Raw genomic sequence first — 20,600 nt, 5'->3', positions numbered from 1 at the left:
CAGTTAAGCCTCGTACTATTGGAGCGTGCGAGGACCTGGTGTGCGAGCAGCATTGTCTGTGAGGACGTTGCACTAGACGTTTGGGCACAGGAGTTTGGGGACCAGAAACAGGCGGCTGCGGAGAGGTCACTGTCGCCAGCTATGGGGAGCCGGCAGGAACTCTCCTCTTCTCCGCGGGCTGCGCCGAGAGGTCCCAGTGGCCCCGGGCTTTTAGTGAGAAGGGGAGTGGAGCGCAGTCAGGTTTGGGGAGCGCGGCGAGCGCGGTTCTGAAGCCGGAGAAAAAGTCGGGAGGTAGAGCCGCACCTAACTGCGTTCGCAGCTGCCGCCACTGCCGCTCCAGGGCGGACTCGTGAGTACTCCGCGTCCGTCTCCGGTCCTCGAACTCAAGTCGGAGACCTGTCCCGGTTCGGACACCAGGTCCTGCGACGACGGGCCCTGCTCTCCCCACTCGCCTCGGGGACGGAACGACTGCCACCCTTCGCCGCCTGCCCAGTGGAGCCGACCGGCGCCGCCCCCTTCTGACCCGGGAGGTGGAGATCCCGCACCCGCGACTCCGCCCGGTCCGGCCAAATTCAACACCTATTTTCTCCTCCAGCTGCTCCTGTATCCCCAGCACCCCCCCCCCTCCTTCCCTTATCCCTCCTCCCCAGAGACAGGGGAGGAGAAAAGTGGAGTCAGGTCATTATGACAGAGCTGAAGGCGAAGGCTTCCCGGGCTCCCCACGTGGTGGGCGGCGCGCCCTCCCCCACCCAGGTCCGATCTCCTCTGCCGGGACGCCCGGACGCGGGCCCGTTCCAGGCGAGCCAGACCTCGGACGCCTTGCCCGTGGTCTCCCTGGGTGGGCTTACCTTCCCTCGGCCCTGCCAGGAGCACGACCTGGGCGGGAAGGCGCTGGACCGGCAGGCGCTGTCAAACGCAGAAGGGGTGTATCCCAGGGTCGAAGCCACAAGAGGTGCAGGCAGTGGCAGCTCTAGACCCCCAGAGAAGGACAGCGGGCTACTGGACAGTGTCCTGGACACACTGCTGGCGCCCTCGGGTCCGGGGCAGAGCCACGCCAGCCCTCCGGCCTACGAGGCCACCAGCCCCTGGTGCCTGTTTGGCCCCGAGCTTCCGGAAGAAGCCCAGGCTCTGCCCGCCGCCCAGGGGGTGCTGCCCTCGCTCATGAGCCGCCCAGAGAGCAAGGCAGGCGACAGCTCCGGGGCCGCAGCCGCCTATAAAGTGCTGCCCAGGGGCCTGTCACCGTCCCGGCAGCAGCTGCCCTCGACCTCCGGCTCCCATCCCTGGCCCGCGGCCGCAGTGCAGCCGTCTCCGCAGGCCGCGGTGGTGGAGGTGGAGGAGGACGAAGGCTCTGAGTCCGAGGACGCCGTAGGTCCGCTTCTGAAGGGCAAACCCCGGCCTCTGGGAGGCACCGCGGCCGAGGGGGGAGCCGCGGCCACCGCTCCTGGGGCGGCCGAGGGAGGCGTCGCCCTGGCCCCCAAGGAAGATCCCCGCTTTTCGGCGCCCAGGGTCGCCCTGGCCGAGCAAGACACGCCGGTGGCGCCCGGGCGCTCCCCGATGCCCACCATGGTGATGGATTTTATCCACCTGCCCATCCTGCCACTCAACCCGGCCATACTGGCCACGCGCACCCGGCAGCTGCTGGAAGGGGAGAGCTACGACGGCGGGGCCACGGCCGCCAGCGCCCTGGCCCCGCCGCGCGGCTCGCCCTCCTCCTCCTCGTCCACCCCGGTCGCGGCCGGCGACTTCCCCGACTGCGCGTACCCGCCCGACGCGGAGCCCAAGGACGACGCGTTCCCGCTCTACGGCGACTTCCAGCCGCCGGCGCTGAAGATCAAAGAGGAAGAGGAAGGCGCCGAGGCCTCCGCGCGCTCCCCGCGGCCGTACCTGGTGGCCGGTGCCAGCCCCGCCGTCTTCCCGGATTTCCAGCTGGCGCCGCCGCCGCCGCCCCCGCTTCCCCCGCGAGCGCCGCCGTCCAGGCCCGGGGAGCCCGCGGTGGCGGCCGGCGCCTCGCTGCCGTGTCCCTCCCCGTCGGGGTCGGCCCTGGAGTGCATGCTGTACAAAGCCGAGGCCACGCCGCCGCGCCCGGGCTCCTTCTCGCCGCAGCCCTGCAGGGCGCCGGGCGCGGGCTCCTGCCTGGGGCCGCGGGACGGCCTGGCCTCCCCCGCGACCGCGGTCTGCGCCGCCGGGGCGGCCCCCGCGCTCTACCCGCCTCTGGGCATCAACGGTCTCCCGCAGCTCAGCTACCCGGCCGCCGTGCTCAAGGAGGGCCTGTCGCCGGTCTACCCGCCCTATCTCAACTACCTGAGGTGAGCGCCCCGGCGGCGGGGCGTCGCGGGGGCGGAGGTGCGGGGGGCAGGCGGCCCCGGGCTCGGGGCCCGCAGCGCCGGGCTGCGGCTCGCCCGGGGCGGCCGCGAGAGGGCGGGGGGCCTGGGCGGGGCACCCGGGTCATTCGGCTTCCTTTTCTTCCCTTCTTCTCCTCACTTTTTGGGGGCCCCGAAGGGTTCGCAGAATGTGCCCTTTACGGAGCGTCCCTCCAGGAAACATTTTTTCTTCCAAATATGCGCGTTTCCCAGCCTAGACCAACCCTGACTTAAAAATATGCAGCGTCACACGAGCTCCGCTGTAGCAGCGTGGAGAGGAAAGGGTGCCGCGAGTTTGGGGTTTTAGGAAGTGATTCTTTTCTTAGAAGGACTTTTAGTGGCTTGGAGACACCTTAAGGCTCCGTTCGCCCTGGAGGGGTGGCACTCGGAGTAGGCAGGGCAGCCGGACAGAACCGTTCAATATTCAAACGAATCTCGAGTAATATTAATTTGTGTAATATGTTTAAAGTATGGATTTAAATGTCAACCATTGCAGTGCAGTGTATTCTAATATTGTTTCGGATTCGCTACAAGTTTTCACACGGGTTTTCACAAACTTTGGACTTTACATACTGAGGGAATGGAATTTTAAAGAAAATGAATCTTAAGTGCTGCGAATAGGCAAAACAGCGTCAATATGTTGAACATTCCTTTAAAATGACAAATACATAAACTTGTTTGAGTAAGCAATCATTCCTGGGTTGAGTTTTAAAGTTCAAAACAAAAGCATTGGTAAGTACGACTGAACTTTCCTGAACAAAAGTTGTATACGATTTATTGTTCTTTTACATTAGTGTTACTGATGAATGCCTAATAATTTGCAAGTCTGGTGAATTCAATAAAGGATTTAGTTTGCAAGTTTAATTTCATGTCTTTCCAGTGTGTGTGTATACAGCTCTACTTTTTATCATCTTTCATTGTCAATTTTAGGGTTAACAGACTTTGGTATTAGATAGTGTTGCACCTAAAAATAAATGGAATATTTTGTTTTGCATCTCAAGGCCAGATTCAGAAGCCAGCCAGAGCCCACAGTACAGCTTCGAGTCATTGCCTCAGAAGATTTGTTTAATCTGTGGGGATGAAGCATCAGGATGTCATTATGGTGTCCTTACCTGTGGGAGCTGTAAGGTCTTCTTTAAAAGGGCCATGGAAGGTAGGCTCCTTTCCCCTGACCCTTTATCGTTAGTTTAACTGTGAATGGAGAATCTTTTATAGATTTTAATGACCACATCCTCTGAGGAATGGAAATATTTCCAAATAACTTAAAACATTATGATGTTTTCCACAATATGTTTATTTAAAATACTCAAAGTTGAGTGCAGTTGGATGTTATACCTGCATACTATTTTGACTAACATTTTTAAGGTTAGACACAAGTCATATTAATCTTGGGAACAATACCACTGTTGTTCATTAATTATTTAGCTTTAAAGAAATAGCTATGATGTAATCATATTTTTATGTTTCTATCACATATTATGTAGTATATATTAAACTTAAGTTTTTGTTCAAAAGAGAAATGGTAAAAGTAAAAATTATATATATGTAATTGTGTATTGTGTATATATGCATATATGCATATACATGATGTAGTTATAAATTTCTACATGATTTTGTCTTTCCCCTACATGCATATTTATGTAATACTCATATAATGGTAATTCTAAACAATTCTTTTATATAGTGTATTTTTATAAGTGTGTAAGAAGATAGGAGTAAACAGTTTAAATAAAATGAAAAATGTGGACATTACAGTAATATAATTTATTATGAAGCATAATAAATTATATTTCATAGTGCTGTAAATAAGACTTTCATTTTTTTACCACCATGGAAATTACATACATATTGAGTGATTTTGAACTGGCTGACATAGTGCATTTCAGACTGTACTTCCATAGAAAATGTTTTTTGTCTTTCTAGCTACACTAAATGCTAAACTACCAATCATGTTTATATGTAAAGATAAAAATACATTTAGAGGTCATTTCACATTTGAATTCTAACAATCAGTGTATTTTAGAATTCACATTTGAATTCTAACAATCAGTGTATTTTATAATCGGTGTATTTATAGTTATAGCAATCAGTGTATTTTATAATGAGCTGAGGTGAGTCTGGGCTTTCCTCTCGAGTTCTGAGATCACACCTAGACAAGGAAGCAAATATGCAAATGTCTGCGTTTGTTTTTTGCTTTCTGTTAAGTCTTCGAACTTCCAGAATCCTGTACTTATAAAGTAGGAAAGAAGGGAGTGGGGAATTTTTACCTAAAAGGGGCTTTCAAATGCACATTTACACCAGAATAATACTAACCTAATTGTCATTAATTTCCTATCTCTGTAAGATGCCTAACAGGTGATTCTTCACAACTATTATGACTTTTTGATTAAAATGATTTCCAAATATTTATTAACAGATTTGTATTCCTCTTATTGAAATTAATTCTTCATAAAAATATCTGCTTTGTATATTGCTAGAATGATTTTTTCCCCAAATGATGAATGTGTTTAACAGATATTGAACATATGTATTCGGCTTCAGAGGGTGTTAATTGCATTTTAAATTAGTTGAGGCACAGTGAAAAGGGGCACTTGAGGAAATGGGACAACGTAGAATGGCCTTAACTTTCCCATTGACACACAATAATCAGAGTTACAGGTGGACGTTCTTTATGTGGAGAGTAGTGCCTAGTTGCAGTTACTGTTTCTATCTGACTTTGGTTCTAGTTTCTTGAATATTTCCTTCTGCATTAATATGGTTTCCTTCATTCTTACAGTCTTCTTAGAATAGACTAATTTTATAAGTGAGTGTCCAGCTTAGAATGCCCTAAAGGCTAGTTTATTCTAGCCCAGCTCCTTCTTGTTACAGGTAAGGAATCCTACATAAATCTGAGTTTCCAGAAAGCACAAAAGTAGTTAACAGTTGATAGTTAGTCAACACGGTTTAGATCATCTTTAATTGCAATGCTTCTTAATCAGAGATGGTGTGAACAAGTAGATATATGATAAATGCTATTTAATTCTTGGAAGTTATTCAAAAATTGCATATAGAACCAATTGCTCCCTAACTAAATTACAAATGCTTTTATGCCATTATTATCACACTAGCACTCAAAACCCTAAAAAATGCCTTCCCAGATTTATTCTTAGAAAACATTTGTTGGACCTCTAGTGTTGTCATGGTCTTGTTTTAGTCCTGAGTAGTAGAAATAAAACATCTTTACTTGGCAATATTTACAAAAAGGGACTCTAGATAGATGTTGATACATCATTCATGAAACTAGAGCAAGATACAAAACTATAGAAGTTCGTTCATTCAGCAATTATTATATATATCTTATATTTAGAGCTGTGCCAAATGTATTCTTTTCCTGACTTCCCCTCTCTCTGCCTCAGACATAAAATGGGCATAACAGTATCTACTTCCTCAGGTTCTAAAAGATTAAATGAGAAAATAAATGTAAAGTTTTAAAAGAATGCTAGCATATTGTCAGCTTCCATTTGTATTGCTTTTACCTTAAAGAAGCTTATAAAAAAGTGGAGGAGGATATATATATATATATATATATATAATCTCTCTCTCTCTCTATATATATATGTAATCTCTCTATATATAATAGAGATTCTCTCACTAAATGCCCAGATAAGCAATTCTGTAAAGTACATAGTTTTGTGTGGTTTGGGAGTTTGTGTGTTTTGGGAAAGGAGCAAGTAGGATGGAATGCATATGCTCTTGAATGATGGGAAAAGGTTTCACGGAAGATATAAATTTAGTTATTAAAGGCCAAATAAGATTATCAATTTATGGGCATTGGGAGCTTTTAAGTGTATGTGTTCAAAGAAGAGAGGAGAGGTTAAGTTTGTACTAATTCAGACTCATATTAGGAAACTATGGGAGTTAACGTTTGGGAAGTTAGATTGCTAACATTTGGAGTTAGTGGGAGAGAATCAGTGACTTAAGGCAACGGAACAGAGAAAAGTTTCTGGGAGTTTTCAAGAGTGAGGATGATGAGGAAGAATTTTTATAGTTGGAAAGAAGTACAGCATTTGAAATCTTAGAGTAAAGTAGGACTGGGGAACCAGCTGTTTCAAGGAAGAATTATGTGTGGATGCCAATATGTCCAGAAGTTAAAGTCAATAGTCAACAATTTGGATGTTAATGTTACCAAGGATAATAATGGCGATGGCATTTTAAAGTGCTTTCTTATGTGCCAGTAGCTACTTAAGTGTTTTATGGGTCTTAACTCGTGTAATTCTGATAATGTAGATATTATTGGTACTCACTTTAAATAAGAAAACTAAGGCACAGAGATATTCAATTGCCTTAAATCACAGTCGAGGTGTCAGAGTCAGGATTCAGACCCAAATGGTGTGACTCCAGGATCTGTGCTCTTAGACATTATGCTTCCTCCCAAACTAACAAAAGTGGTTTCAATTTCAAAGAAAACCAATGAAGAGTTGGAAGGAAAAAAATGTGAGCCTGGTGGTAAACATCTAGGAAGGTAAAAGTGAGTAGTAAAGACAAATGCAAGACCGAGGGTGATTAGAAGTGAGTGATATAAATGACTGGATGATGCTAAATTCACATTTAAGGCTGCAATGGGAAGACATAGTCAGGGGCAGAGTCAGTTTCCCCACCTGTCCTCTGAGGTAGGAGTGGGAGATGATGAAAAAGTCACCCAGGAAAACTGGGTTTCCCTTGGTATGAGGTTGGAGAAAGGGGAGGCAGAGGAAAAGGAAACCACCCAAAAAGTGGGAATATGCCCGGGCTGGTGTGGCTGAATGAATTGAGCACCAGCCTGCAAACCTAAGGGTTACTGGTTCAATTCTCAGTCAAGGCACATGTCTGGGTTGCAGGCCAGGTACCCGATGGGGGGGATGCATGAGAGGCAACTACACATTGATGTTTCTCTCTCTCCCTTTCTCCTACCCTTACCCTAAAAATAAATGAATTAGCCAAAAAAAACCCAGTTGTTTGAATAGCTCATTGCATCCCTTTACTGAGGCTTGGAGTGAACCAGGAAGTAAGTGGTCAAGAATTGTCTTGAGACCTTTCAATGGGATAAATCATAATGACCTGTCAGACCCACAAATGCAGACTAGTGTGACCTGGAATTAAGAATGAAAGGATAATTTTTTATTGGCTTATCCTGCTAGGCACTGTGACTGGCGCCATTCTAGAAATATGCTCCACAATAAACAACGGTTTGCTAAATGAACCAACCATCATTAACTGATGATGCCAAGCTGTTACTGTTTGGATGCTTGACACTGTGATAGCATTTACAGTGAATACATTTCATGGAATAGAGTTGGGAAAATATTGCAACACAGTTGAAGCATATTATTCATCAGATACTAGGCTAAGTAGGTATTGATAGATTTTAAATTATATTAACGTATTATTACACATGTTTTTTAGCTTTATTTAGGTCTCATTGACAAATAAAATTATAAGGCATTTAAAGTGTAAAATATGATGATTTGATATACATATACACTGTAAAAGGATCACACCCTCATCTAGTTAATAAATACATCTATCACATCATATATTGGCCTTTTTTTCTTTTCAGCAAAACATTAAAGCTCTACTTTCTTAGCATGTTTCAATTATACAATATAGTATTATCAACTCTATTTACCATGTTATATGTCACATCCTCAGACCTTATTCATCACATAACTGGAGGTTTTTCCAGCCTCTCCCTGGTTCCCCACCCTGCAGACCCTGGCAGCCACTTTGCTACTACTACACGTTTCTATGAATTTGACTTTATTTATTGTTTTTTAATTTTACATATAAAATTAAAAGTGATACCATCTAGTATTTGTCTTTCTCTGGCTTATTTCACTTAGCAAAATGTCCTCTCATTCTGTTTATTTTGGTTGTTTTTGTTCATGTATTAACCAAATATTTATTGAGCACCTGCCATACGCCAGATACTATACTAGACACTAGTGGAGACAGCAGTGAAACAGAATAGAACTGGTCGGCTGCATCCTCAGTGGAGTTTATAGTATAGTGGAGGGAAGTGACATTCTGTCGATTAGCATTCAACTAATTAGTTACTAATGTAACTAATTATAGATGTACTAAGTTATTAGTTTATGCAGTTGCTGTACAACCAGAGAATTGACCTGTTGGTCTGAAGATGGGAGTGGTGGGAAAAGCCTTTCAGAATCAGAGATAGCATCATGGTAGACCACAGAGGAAACCACAGAATTGAAATATTTTTATGAAAAATGTGTTTATTTCAAAAGTTGAGTAGAGAGGGTGTCAAGGACTAAAAATGAAAACTCATTCAATAACAAATGACTTCCAAAAAAGAAGTAATCAGCATTCAATTTTTAAAAAGATTTTATTTTAGAACAATTTTAGGTTCAGAGCAAAACAGGAAGGTACAGACATGTCTTGTATACCCCCTGTCCTGACACGTGCATAACCTCCCCAAATTATCAACTCCTTCCTCGAGAGTGGTACATGTGGTGTAATTGATGAAGCATCACAGGAATCACCCAAAGTCCCGGTTTACATTAGGTTTCACTCTTTGTATTGTACGTGCATCAATCACTGTAGTGTCATACAAAGTAGTTTCACTGTCCAGAAAATTCTCTGTTCTACCTCATCATACCTCTTTCTGTCTTCTCCTCTTAATCCCTGGCAACCACTGATCTTTTTACTGCCTTTTCCAGAATGTCATATAATTTCACTCAGAAATATTCATTAAAGTTTTTTCCTTGTCTTTTCCCAGCTTGACAGTTCACTACTTTTTAGCACTGATAAATATTCCATTGTCTAGATATTAGTTTATTTATCCATTCACTTACTGAAGGACATCTTGGTTGTTTCCATGTTGTGACAATTCTGATTCAAGTGGCTCTAAACATACACATGCAGGTTTTTCTGTGCATACAAGTTTTGAACTTCTTTGGGTTAATACCAAGAAGCATGTGGGGGCGATTTTTCTTGCAAGTCCCCCCGTGTGCCATGGATGAGAGTAAACATGACAGAGCTACGATGTGATCTGCTTGGGGAGGAGAAGTGAGCAGTGGCCAGTTTCCCAAAGGAAAAAGTCATTGAGCCCTCTCCTCTATAGCTTTTATTGGGTTGCAATACACAGGAATACAGGTCGGCAAGGATCAAACAGTAGATAACATTTCAAAGAGATCTGAGGGCTTAGTCTGAGTCAGAGTCTATCAGAAACAGAGTTTTAGGGTTTCCTGCTTGAACCCTTAACATATGAATGAAAGCACTCTTAGCAGAGCAGATTTCACAGGTTTGTCAGGAAGTCTTTCAGATTTTTCTTCAGGACATGCTCTAGCAAGGCAAGGAGCTGCACCCCTCCCCATCTGGTATTCAGGCTTAAGGGGATAGAGCCAGGAAGCACTTCTCCCAGAGAAAGTACATGGGGACTCGGGCTTTGACAAAGCCTGGGGGGGGGCGGCGAGAGTCCATTGCTCTTTGTTGCAGCCCCCCAAGTCCTTCCATGAAGGCCTCCCAAGTGATCGAATCTGGCTTAGGTCGCCCCCCGCCCCCGGTGTGAGGGGTCTTACCCATCACTGACTTCCAACCAAGCTTTGGGGGCAGGGAGGAAACTGAGGCAGTGTTTGCTATCAGAGACAAGGTTTGTCCCCTGTGGCTCGCATTCCAGAGGTAGTCACTCACTCATCCTTAAGTCACAGACAGTAGAGTTACAATTCCTAAAACCAGGCAGAATGGTCCACAACAGGGTTAATACCAAGAAGCATGATTGCTGGATCATTTGGTAAGAGTATGTTCAATTTTGTAAGAAACCACCAAACTGTCTTCGAAGTGGCTGTGTCATTTTTCAGTCCCACCATTAGTGAATGAGAATTCCTGTTTCTCTCTATTCTTTTAGCATTTGGTATTGTCTGTGTTCTGGATTTTGGTTGTTCTAATAGCTATGTAATTCTGTGTTGTTTTAATTGTCATTTCCCCGATGACATATGATGTGGGGCATCTTTCATATACTTATTTGCTAACTGTGTGTCTTCATTGGTAAGGTGTCTGTAAAGTCTCTGGCCCATTTTTGATTGGCTTCTTTGTTTTCTGTTGTTGAGTCTTAAGAGTTCTTTGTGTATTTTACATAACAGTCCTTTACAAGATGTCTTTTGAAAATATTATTTCTCATTTTGTGTCTTTGTATTCTCTTGACAGTGACTTTGGCAGAGCAGAAAATTTTGCTTTTAATAAAATTCAGTTTCTCTATTATTTCTTCATGGATCATGACTTTGATGTTGTATTGAAAAAGTCATCACCAAACTCAAGGTCATCTAGATTTACTCCTATGTTATCTTTTAGGAGTTTTATCATTTTGTGTTTTACAAAACGTTATGAATTAATTTTTTAAAGAGTGTAAGTTGTGCCCAGATTTATTTTTTGTGTGTGGAGATCTAGTTGTTCTATCACTATTTCTTAAAGATATTATGTTTGCTTCACTGTATTGCCTTTCTCTTTGTCAAAGATCAGTTGACTAAACTTACGTGGGTCTACTGGTAGACTTTCTGTTCTGTTGTATGGGTGTATTTGTCTATTATTTCACCAAGGCCACACTGCCTTGATTTCTGTAGCTTTATAGTAAGTCCTGAAGTCAATCTTCCAACTTTATTCTCATTTTTCAGTATTGCGTTGGCTATTTGACATCTTTTGCTTCCCTGTATAAAGTTTTTCTAAAATTTTAAGTATATTTTATTGATTATACTATTATAGTTTTTCCATGTTTTTCTCCCTTTCATCCACCTCTGCCCTGAACAGCCCCTCCCTCCAGCATTCTCCCACCTTAGTTCATGTCCATGGGTCATACATATAAGTTCTTTGGCTTCTACATTTCCTATACTATTCTTAACCTCCCCCTGTCTATTTTGTGCCTACCAATTATGTTTCTTGTTCCTTGTACCTTTTCTCTCACTCTCCCCTCTCCTCCTCATCACTGATAACCCTCCTTGTGATCTCCATTTCTGTGATTCTGTTCCTATTCTAATTGTTTGCTTAGTTTGTTTTTGCTTTTGTTTTTTAGGTTCAGTTCAGTTATTGATAGTTATGAGTTCGTTATCATTTTATTATTTGTAGTTTTGATCTTATTCTTCTTAGATAAGTCCCTTTAACATTTCATATATAAGGGCTTAGTGATGATGAGCTCTTTTAACTTTATGTTATCTGAGAAGCACTTTATCTGTCCTTCCATTCTAAATGAAAGCTTTGCTGGATAGAGCAATCTTGGTTGTAGGTCTTTGGATTCCATGACTTGGAATACTTCTTTCCAGCCCTTCTTGCCTGTAAGGTCTCTTTTGAGAAATCAGTTGACAGTCTGATGGGAACTCCTTTGTAGTTGACTGTCTCCTTTTCTGTTGCTGCTTTTAAGATTCTCTCTTTATGTTTAATCTTGGCTAATTTGATTATGGTATGCCTTGGTGTGTGCTTCTTTGGGCCCAACTTTTTTGGGACTCTCTGGGCTTCCTGGACTTCCTGGAAGTCTATTTCCTTTGCCTGATTGGGGAAGTTCTTCTTCATTATGTTTTCAAATAAGGTTTGAATTTCTTGCTCTTCCTATTCTCCTTCTAGCACCCCTAGGATTCCAAGACCAGAATGCTTAAAGTTGTCTCAGAGGTTCCTAAGCCTCTCCTCATTTTTTTTGAATTCTTGTTTCTTCATTCTGTTCTGGTTGAATGTTTATTTCTTCCTTTTGTTCTAAATCATTAATCTGAGTCCCTGTTTTCTTCCCTTCACTGTTGGTTCCCTGTATATTGTTCTTCATTTCACTGTGCATAGCCTTTGCTTCCATTTTGCGGCCCATACTCAGTCATTTCTGTGAACAGCCTGATTTCCAGCATTTTGAACTCTGCATCTAATAGGTTGGATAACTCCTTGTCACTTTGTTCTTTTTCTGGAGTTTTCATCTGCTCTTTCATTTGCACCATATTTCCTTGTCACAGTACACCTGTTACATTATAAGGGGCAGAGTATTCATCAGGGCAGGGCAACCCACTTTGCTGCATTGTTGTGCTGTATGTGCAAGAGGAGTCAAGAGAGAGAACAATTCTTGCTTGGCTCTCATCCCACTTTCAGTCACTTCCCCTGCTACCCACAAGTAAATTGGACCCTCTGGCACTGATTCCAAGGTTGGTGGGTTTGTGTATGTTCTAGGACCACTGTTGGTCCCTCCAACAAACTCTCTGATGAGGCTGGGAGTGTCTGCCACCACCACACCCCCCACGGATTTTACAGTCAGAGGTTTTGAGGCTTTAATTTCCCGTGCTGGCACCCTGGGCTGCCCTATCTGTCTCAGTCCCCAGTTATTCCCCCTGGCTTATGCACATGAGAATGTTGTACCACTCACTCTTCTACCCACTGCCTTCCCTCACATCCTCTCTACCCAGCTGCCCATCTCCAGTCCTCTAACCAGTATGGATGAATGTTTCTGTAACTCATTGGTTGTTGGACTCCTTACAGTTCAATTTTCTGGCAATTTTTATTGTTTTTTGTTTTAAAGTTAATTGTAGTCCTTTTGATTGTGGGAGGAAGCAACGCCTCTCTACCTATGCCTCTATCTTGGCTGGAACCTCTGCTTTCCTATATAAACTTTACATCAGTTTGTCAATATTCATAAGATAATTTTGATTTTGATTGTATTGAATCTGTAGATCATACTGGGAAGAATTGACAGGGACAATATTGACTCTTCATATCTATGAACATGAAATCTTTCCCCATTTATTTAGTTCTTTGATTTTATTCACCAGAAGTTTGTGGTTATTCTTCATATAGATTTTCCACATATTTAGTTACATTTATAACTATTTTATTTGAGGGAGCACTCATATAATTGATATTATATTTTTAATTTCAAACTCCACTTGTTTGTTGCTGGTATATAGAAAAGAAACTGACTGACTTTTATATATTAGCCTTGTATTCTACAAACTTGCAATACTAGCTTATTAGTTCCAGAACTTTTTTTGTCAATTCTCTTAGATTTTCTATATAGATGATCATGTCTTCTGCAAATAAAGTTTTATTTCTTTCTTTCCAAGGAATATAACTTTTACACCCTTTTCTTGTCCTACTGCATTAGTAGAATTTCCTATACAATGTTGGAAATGAGTGATGAGAGGTGACATTCTTTCCTTGCTCCTGATCTAATGAAAAAGCTTCTAGTTTCTCACCATTAGTATGACATCAGCTGTAAGTTTTTTGTAGATTTTTTAAGTCAGGGAAGCTCCCCTCTATTCCTAGTTTACTGAGAGCTTTTATCATGAGTGAGTGTTGAATTCTGTCAAATGCTTTTTCTGCATCTATTGATATGATCACATGACTGTTTCTTTTTAGCTTGTTGATATGATTGATTACATTTATTGCTTTCCAAAAGTTGAGCCAGCCTTACATACCTGCAATAAATTCTATTTGGTCATGGTGTATATCCTTTTTATAATTTTTGGACCACATTTGCTAATATTCTTTTAAGGATTTTTGCATTGATGTTTATGAGAGATGTTAGTCTGTAGTTTTCTTGTAATGTCATTGTCTGATTTTGTATTAGGGTAGTCCTGGTCTCACAGAATGAGTTTGGAAATATTCCCTAAGTTTCTATCTTTTGAAAGAGATTATACAGAATTGCTATAATTTTGTCCTTAAATGTTTAGTAGAACTCACTAATGAGCCCATCTTGGCATGGTACCTTATGTTTTAGAAGATGATTTATTGTTGATTCAATTTATTTAATAGATATGGGCCTATTTAGATAGTCTATTTCTTCTGGCATTAGTTTTGGCAACTTGTGTCTTTCCAGGCATTGATCCCTTTTATCTAGTTATCAAATTTGTGAGCATAGAATTGTTCATATTATTACTATATTATCCTTTCAGGATCTATATTATGTCTCTTCTTTTATTTATGATAATAGTAATGTATGTCTTCCCTCCCATTTTTCATAATTAGCCTAGCTATAGATGTATTAATTTTATTGATCTTTTTAAAATACCAGCTTTTGGTTTCATTATCTTTATTGATTTTCTGTTTATCATTCCATTGATTTCTGATCTAATTTTTGTTATTTCTTTTCTTCTACTTTATTTGCCTTAATTTGCTCTTTTGTTCCAGTTTTCTATGGTAAAAGCTTAGATTATTGAATTCAGAGTTTCTTTCTAATATACCCATTCAATACTGTAAGTTTTCTACTTAGTGCTACTTTTGCTTTATACCACAGATTTTGATAATTTGTCTCTTTATTTTATTTAATTAAAAATATTGTTCTCGGTATTTCTTTAACATATGTGTTATTTAAAAATATTTTGTTAAATCTTCATGTATTTCATGATTTTTAGTTGTCTTGTATGCCTGATTTCTAGTTTAATTCCATTATAGTCTGAGAGCAGACACTGTGTGATTTCTATTCTTTAAATTTGCTTAGGTATGTTCTATGATCTAAAAATGTGGTCTCTTGGTGAATATTGTATGTGAGCTTGAGAAGAATGTGTATTGGGCCACTATTGGGTGAGGTAGTTTAGAGATGTCAATTGTATCCAGTTGATTGGTGGTATTTTTGAGTTCAACTAATTCTTACTATCTGCGAGCTGGAGCCCATTCATTTCTGATACAGAGGTGTTGAAATCTCCAAGTATAATAGTGGATTCATCTATTTCTCTTTGCAGCCATGTCCGTTTTTGGCTCACAAAATCCTGATGCTCTGTTCTTAGACACATACACATTATGGTTTGTTAGGTCTCTTGGGGAATTGATTCTTGTATCATTATATAGTATCCCTCTTTAACTTTCCTTGCTTTGAAATATGCTCTGTTTATACATTCAAATTTCCATTGACAAATTAGTGAATTACTTTTCCTGTCTTTAGAGCTCTATAAGGCTTTTTCCATCTTTTGTCTACAAAATTATCCAAGGATAATTCCACCATAATTCCTTTGATTAATATTTGGGCTCTTAAGAAGATATTTGGCCAAAAATCAATTTTCTCCGCACTGGAGTCTACTGTATAACACTTTTCTTGCTACCTTGAAAATAAGCATGTATTAATCCACTACACTTCACTTTTAAACTCTACAAATAATCACAAAATTATTATTAATAAGTACTAAATCAGAAAATTGAGCTCATGCTTCATATCTTAGTTTGACATTTAGCATGGATAGTAAGCTGGCTTTAAGCACAGTTTCGCATTATGACCTATTAAAGTAAACCTTAACTTTCCTGAAAATGAAGTGGTTAGAAAGATCGCATTTGGTATAATCTGCTCAATTGTTGGCTATGAAGGTTTCTCTAATTATTAATGCTTCTTTCAGAACCTGCATCTTGTACCCTGTGAGAACCTGAGGGAGAAGCATTAGTATCAAGGCATACATGTTCATGCTAACTCCAGCCTTGAAGTTGTGCTTTTATTATTCAAGTAACAAATAATACATTCTCCTTTTAAAATTAAAATATTGTCAATAAGGCTTAAGTCCTTTTTGATCAATTCCTTTCATCTGTTACTTTTCCTACCATTCCTCTATACCTGTACCTCAGTTTTCTCTGTGTATGCGTGTTGTGCGTATGTATGTGAAATATGTTCTCTTGGATATGTTAAAACATGAATAGTGCCACATACTATAATTTGTGTTTATTCTTCATCTTATTTTTATGTAACAAAGACTCGAAGCTCTATATGTTTTTATATTCTTTTAAATATTGCATAAAACTTCATAATAGTAAGTTCCTTTTCAATTTAATATTAAATATAGGCATTGCTATTACAGTGTTACTTGAGCAATTATTTTTTGCTCTTGCCTTTTTTGGTTCAAGCCTCAGAATATAATTATTTTGATACATCTCTAAGTGAACTAGATGATTAGTTTCTTTAATGTTGCTAAAATGATTTAGCTTTTTGTTTTATTCACTCTAGATAAGTGTATTGATACTTAATACATTTAAAAGTTGCTTGTACTGGACTACAAGCAAAGTGTGTCATCAGTCTCTGACATGTTTAAAACCAGGAAGAAAAAAACCAAAGCAGTAAAAAACTTGTTTTACACTTAGTGAACAAAATACTTGAATATGAGTTATACCAAAGGCTTGGATGACTCACCAAGTAATCAATTACACAAGTGCCTGAAATTGTCCCAGGTTCTTTACACTACCCTTGAATTTTTGTTCTTTTTTCTTCTTGCTGTAATAATTGGATGTCTTTTTCTTACTTGGTTCCAAATCATTGATTTCTTTCTTGGCTGCATCCACTACACTCTTGTAAGTAGATTCCCTGTAAGTTGTTCTTTATTTCACTTAGTGTCTCCTTCATTTCTGATTGGATCATTTTTATGCTGTTGAAGTACCCCATGAGTTCCTTGAGCATCTTTATAACCAGTGTTTTGAACTCTGTATTTGATAGATTGCTTATCTTCATTTTGTTTTGTTCTTTTTCTGGAGTTTTTTTCTGTTCTTTCATTTGGGCCATTTTTCTTTGTCTCATTTTTGACAGGCTCCCTGTGTTCATTTTGATGTATTAGGTAGAGCTGCTTTAACTCTGTGTCTTGGTAGCATGACCTAATGCAGTAGTAGGTGTCTAGTTGCACAGCCTGTTATATCTCCCCAGCTAGCTTCTAAAGGTACACCCTCTCAGTGGGCTGAGTGCTCTCTTGTTGATGAGTTTTGATTGCTGTCATCAGGTCAATGGGAGGGATTTACCCAGTCCAGGTAGCCGGAAGGACTAGCTGTAACCCCTGCCCAGCAATCACCTTCCTGCATGTCTTGTGAAGGTGGTTGGATGGTGACCTGATGTGGTCTGTAACTCTCCACTGGGTGCAGAGGGTCTGGCATTTCCAGGTAGTGCAGGCCAAAGTTGGCCTCTACTTATTTTCTGTCTGGGTCCCCTTGGTATAAGGTACAAAGTGATCTGCAGATGGCTGTGGCTAGTGCCAGGCCTGGGGCCACTCAGCAAGAGGTACTGGGACTGGGCTCAGCTCTTGCTTTTTGAGCAGAGTTAGGAAGGACTGAAGCCTGCACCTAGCCCAGCCCTTCATATGGAAAATCCACTGTTACCAGCTTGGGTTGGCAGTAAGTATGAAGGTGCAGACCCTTAGGTAATCATCAAGACAGGGCTTACTGTGTAAGCCAGGTTGATGGAGATTCAGGTATGGTACTACTATACTGTAGCTCTGTGTAGGGGAGGGCTCAGAAAAGGTACAATGAAGACTGTCTGCAGTTCTGTCCAGGAGGAAGCTGTCTTCCGGCTCTTGTTCTGATGTGAGATACTTCAGTTCCTGCCCATGTGCCTCTGTCCCCATGCTGCAGCTCAGGGGAAGTGAGTCTGAGTAAGTCTCTGTGCAGGGACGTGGATTGGTTAAGAGGAGAGTCCTGAGAATCTTGCAGTTTCTCCCTTTGACCTACCCCCTGATTTTTATAGCCAGAAGTTATGGGGACTTCCATTTTTGCTCCAGAAACCTGAGCTGGGTGGTATGGGATGGGACTGGGATTCCTCACCTCTAAGATAGTCCTCCATTTTATACCCACCATACGTGAGTTTGGGACCTGCCCATTCCACATCTCCACCACTCTGTCCCTCCTCCTCGGCTGGATGAATGTAGTTTTTTAATTCCTTAGTTGTCATACAGCTCAGTTTTCTGATGGTTCTATGTGATTGTTCTGTAGTTTAGCTATAATTTTTCTGCGGTTGTACGAGGAAGCCAGTTGTGTTTACCTATGCCGCCATCTTGACTGGAAGTCTAATTTAATTCATAACTGCTGCTACAACCTCTTATGTTGTGTACTTTCTATAACATTTTAAGGAATCATATAAATTTTTATTGAAGCATAGTCTTCAATAATAATCAGGAAAAGTACTTTTAAAGTTATTTATTCTGTAACAAAGTGATTTATTTGTGAGATTAAAAAAACAGTGAGTGTGGACAATGAAGTCATAACTGTGCTATAACATTTGTAGGAGATATAAAAACTAAAGTGTAAAAATAATGGTTATCATTTATTACACATTTACTAAGTTGAAGCACTCTTCTAATCTTTTTACATGTTATAACTCATTTGACTCTCAAAATAATCCCCTTCGACAGGTTCTGTTTCTCTCATTTTTCAGATGAGGTTTATTCAGTTAGTGATAAGTAAAAAGCAGAACTCAATTCCTGGGGCCCATGCTCCTACTCTCAACTGGCTGCCAACGGCCTCTACAGCAGAAGGTACAGTTCTTCACTTGAAGGAGCTTGCTGTGCATATGGAAGTGACTGATTAACAGACGGTCTCTAGTGCAGTACCTGATTAAATCGTGTGATGCAAACTTGGAGTGCTGTAGTGGCTCAGGAAAGAAAGTGCCAATAGGTATCATTACTGACAGTCTCTATGTAATAAAAATATGCTAAATTATTTATGATCATTATTTGTACTTATTCCCACTTTTTATCTATGTGAGCAGAAACTTAGAAAGTCGTAATTTGCCAAAAATAGTAGGTAGTGCTGGCAGACATGATTTGTTTTGTCTTATAATAGTTAGAAAGATGATTTATTGGGGACAGGAGGACCTAGTCACAATCCTCAAAAAAATAGAAATTAAGAGTTTAGCTTTGATTTTCAAATGGGTTAATCAATAAATGATCTTAGGACTACCAACTTATTATGCAAACAAAAAGTTTCAGGTGGATCAACAATTAGAGTGTTTTTTTTTCATGGAAAAAGTCCATTAAAAGCATGGAATAAAATATGGAGTTATGTATTTATAATCTTGTGGTGACAAAACTTTTTAATATTGGAATGAAATCCATAATTCAAAATCAAATTGGTTCAATTTTGTTACAAAAATAAATTTCAAGCTTCTTCTTTAAGTCAAAAAATTAAAGTCAAAGGACAAATTGAGAAACTATTTGGAACACATATATAAATTATAAGAATGTTATTACTAATATGCAAAAATATTCTTACAAACCACCAAAAAAAACCAGCCGAAAAGAGAAATAAACAAAAGATATGAAGATACTTCATAAAATATAGTTTATTGAAGTATAAAAATGTGCAACTCACTAGTAATTACTATGATTAAAATAATAATGCACATTCCAGCCAATTGATAAAACAATGCATAAATGACCAATTTAGAGTCTTAATTTGGTATTATCTATTAAAAGTATTTATAACTTTGGTCCAACAATTCTTCTAGAAACTAGTTCTTGAAAAAAAGAAACTCTAGTAATGTGTAGAAATACCTCTATGTGGATGTTTTTCACTACATTATTTGCAATAATGAAAAACCAAAAGTAGCCCATATGTCTATTAGTAGATTAATAAATTTTGATATACCCTTTCATTGAAATAATCTATGGCATTTAAAAGGAGAGAACTAGTTGTCTATATTACAGATCTGAAAAGGTATATAAAATACATGATTTTGTGGAAAAGCCAGCTGTAATATAATTCTGGGTAAAAATACGTTTATCCATTTAGTGTGACTGTGTGCAGAGAACTATCGGAAAAAGAAACCACACTTACTGCTTACTCCTGGGATATGATATCATGATATGCTTTGTTCTTTTTTTTTTTTTTTGCTTTGTTCTTTAAACAAGAATTTCCTGAGGAGACTGCTATTACTCAACATCTTGGTGCCTGATTTCCCTCTGTGTTAGCTCTATGTAGTCTGAGGTAGCCCCTGATCCGCAGTGCTGTCTAGTCCATCACTTTTGTCCTTCAGGTACCCTTGAAAGTTGGAAGAGACCAACAATGAATAACACTTATGGTGGGAAATTTCAAGTGAAAGCTTGAGGTCACCTTGCATCATAAAATAAGGAATCAGACTGACTGGACGGAGCCCAGAATTGACACAAGCCCACAATTCATTGTTCGCAATCTCAATATCCAAAAAGGCCTACAAACAAGAATTTTGTTGTAGACACTTGTCAATAATACCTGACCTGAATTAATTTGGCAGCAGAACCTGCCCAGGCTCACATTTTGTAGGCTGTGTGAATATTCATACATTTTGCTACGAAAGTATTAGTGTATTTCATTATGTAGTTTTGACCTATGTCATTTTTTTTAATCTAAGCAATTCCAAATTCTGAAACATACCTGGACTAAAAGGTTGTAGCTAAGAAATTTCAGATGCATATTAAGAAATAAATTCATAGACTGTGTCAATCATGGTGCCTGCTGGAGTTTTGCAATGGAGCAACCCAGAAAATTACAATAAATGTTTATTAAACAGTTATTGTTATTTATTCTTACTATACTTTT

The 20,600-nt window shown here is 40.3% G+C and overlaps 1 protein-coding gene across 2 annotated transcripts in view; it reads left to right on the top strand.

Annotated features, from left to right (window-relative positions):
- Window positions 1-684: 684 nt before the first annotated feature.
- Window positions 685-20,600, top strand: part of PGR (progesterone receptor) — a 99,339-nt gene continuing 79,423 nt past the window's right edge. For both annotated transcript variants that reach the window (XM_037156978.2, XM_037156973.2), the window contains exons 1-2: window positions 685-2,306; window positions 3,362-3,513. In XM_037156978.2, coding sequence (XP_037012873.2) covers window positions 685-2,306; window positions 3,362-3,513 — 1,774 coding nt within the window. The remainder of the gene's footprint in view (window positions 2,307-3,361; window positions 3,514-20,600) is intronic.

The sequence above is a fragment of the Artibeus jamaicensis genome, unplaced genomic scaffold, assembly GCF_021234435.1.
Source record: "Artibeus jamaicensis isolate MK-2021 breed Jamaican fruit bat unplaced genomic scaffold, CSHL_Jam_final contig_585, whole genome shotgun sequence".
In the NCBI taxonomy this organism is placed as follows: domain Eukaryota; kingdom Metazoa; phylum Chordata; class Mammalia; order Chiroptera; family Phyllostomidae; genus Artibeus; species Artibeus jamaicensis.
The sequence above is the reverse complement of the archived record's forward strand: the minus strand, read 5'-3'. Positions and strand labels throughout refer to the sequence as shown.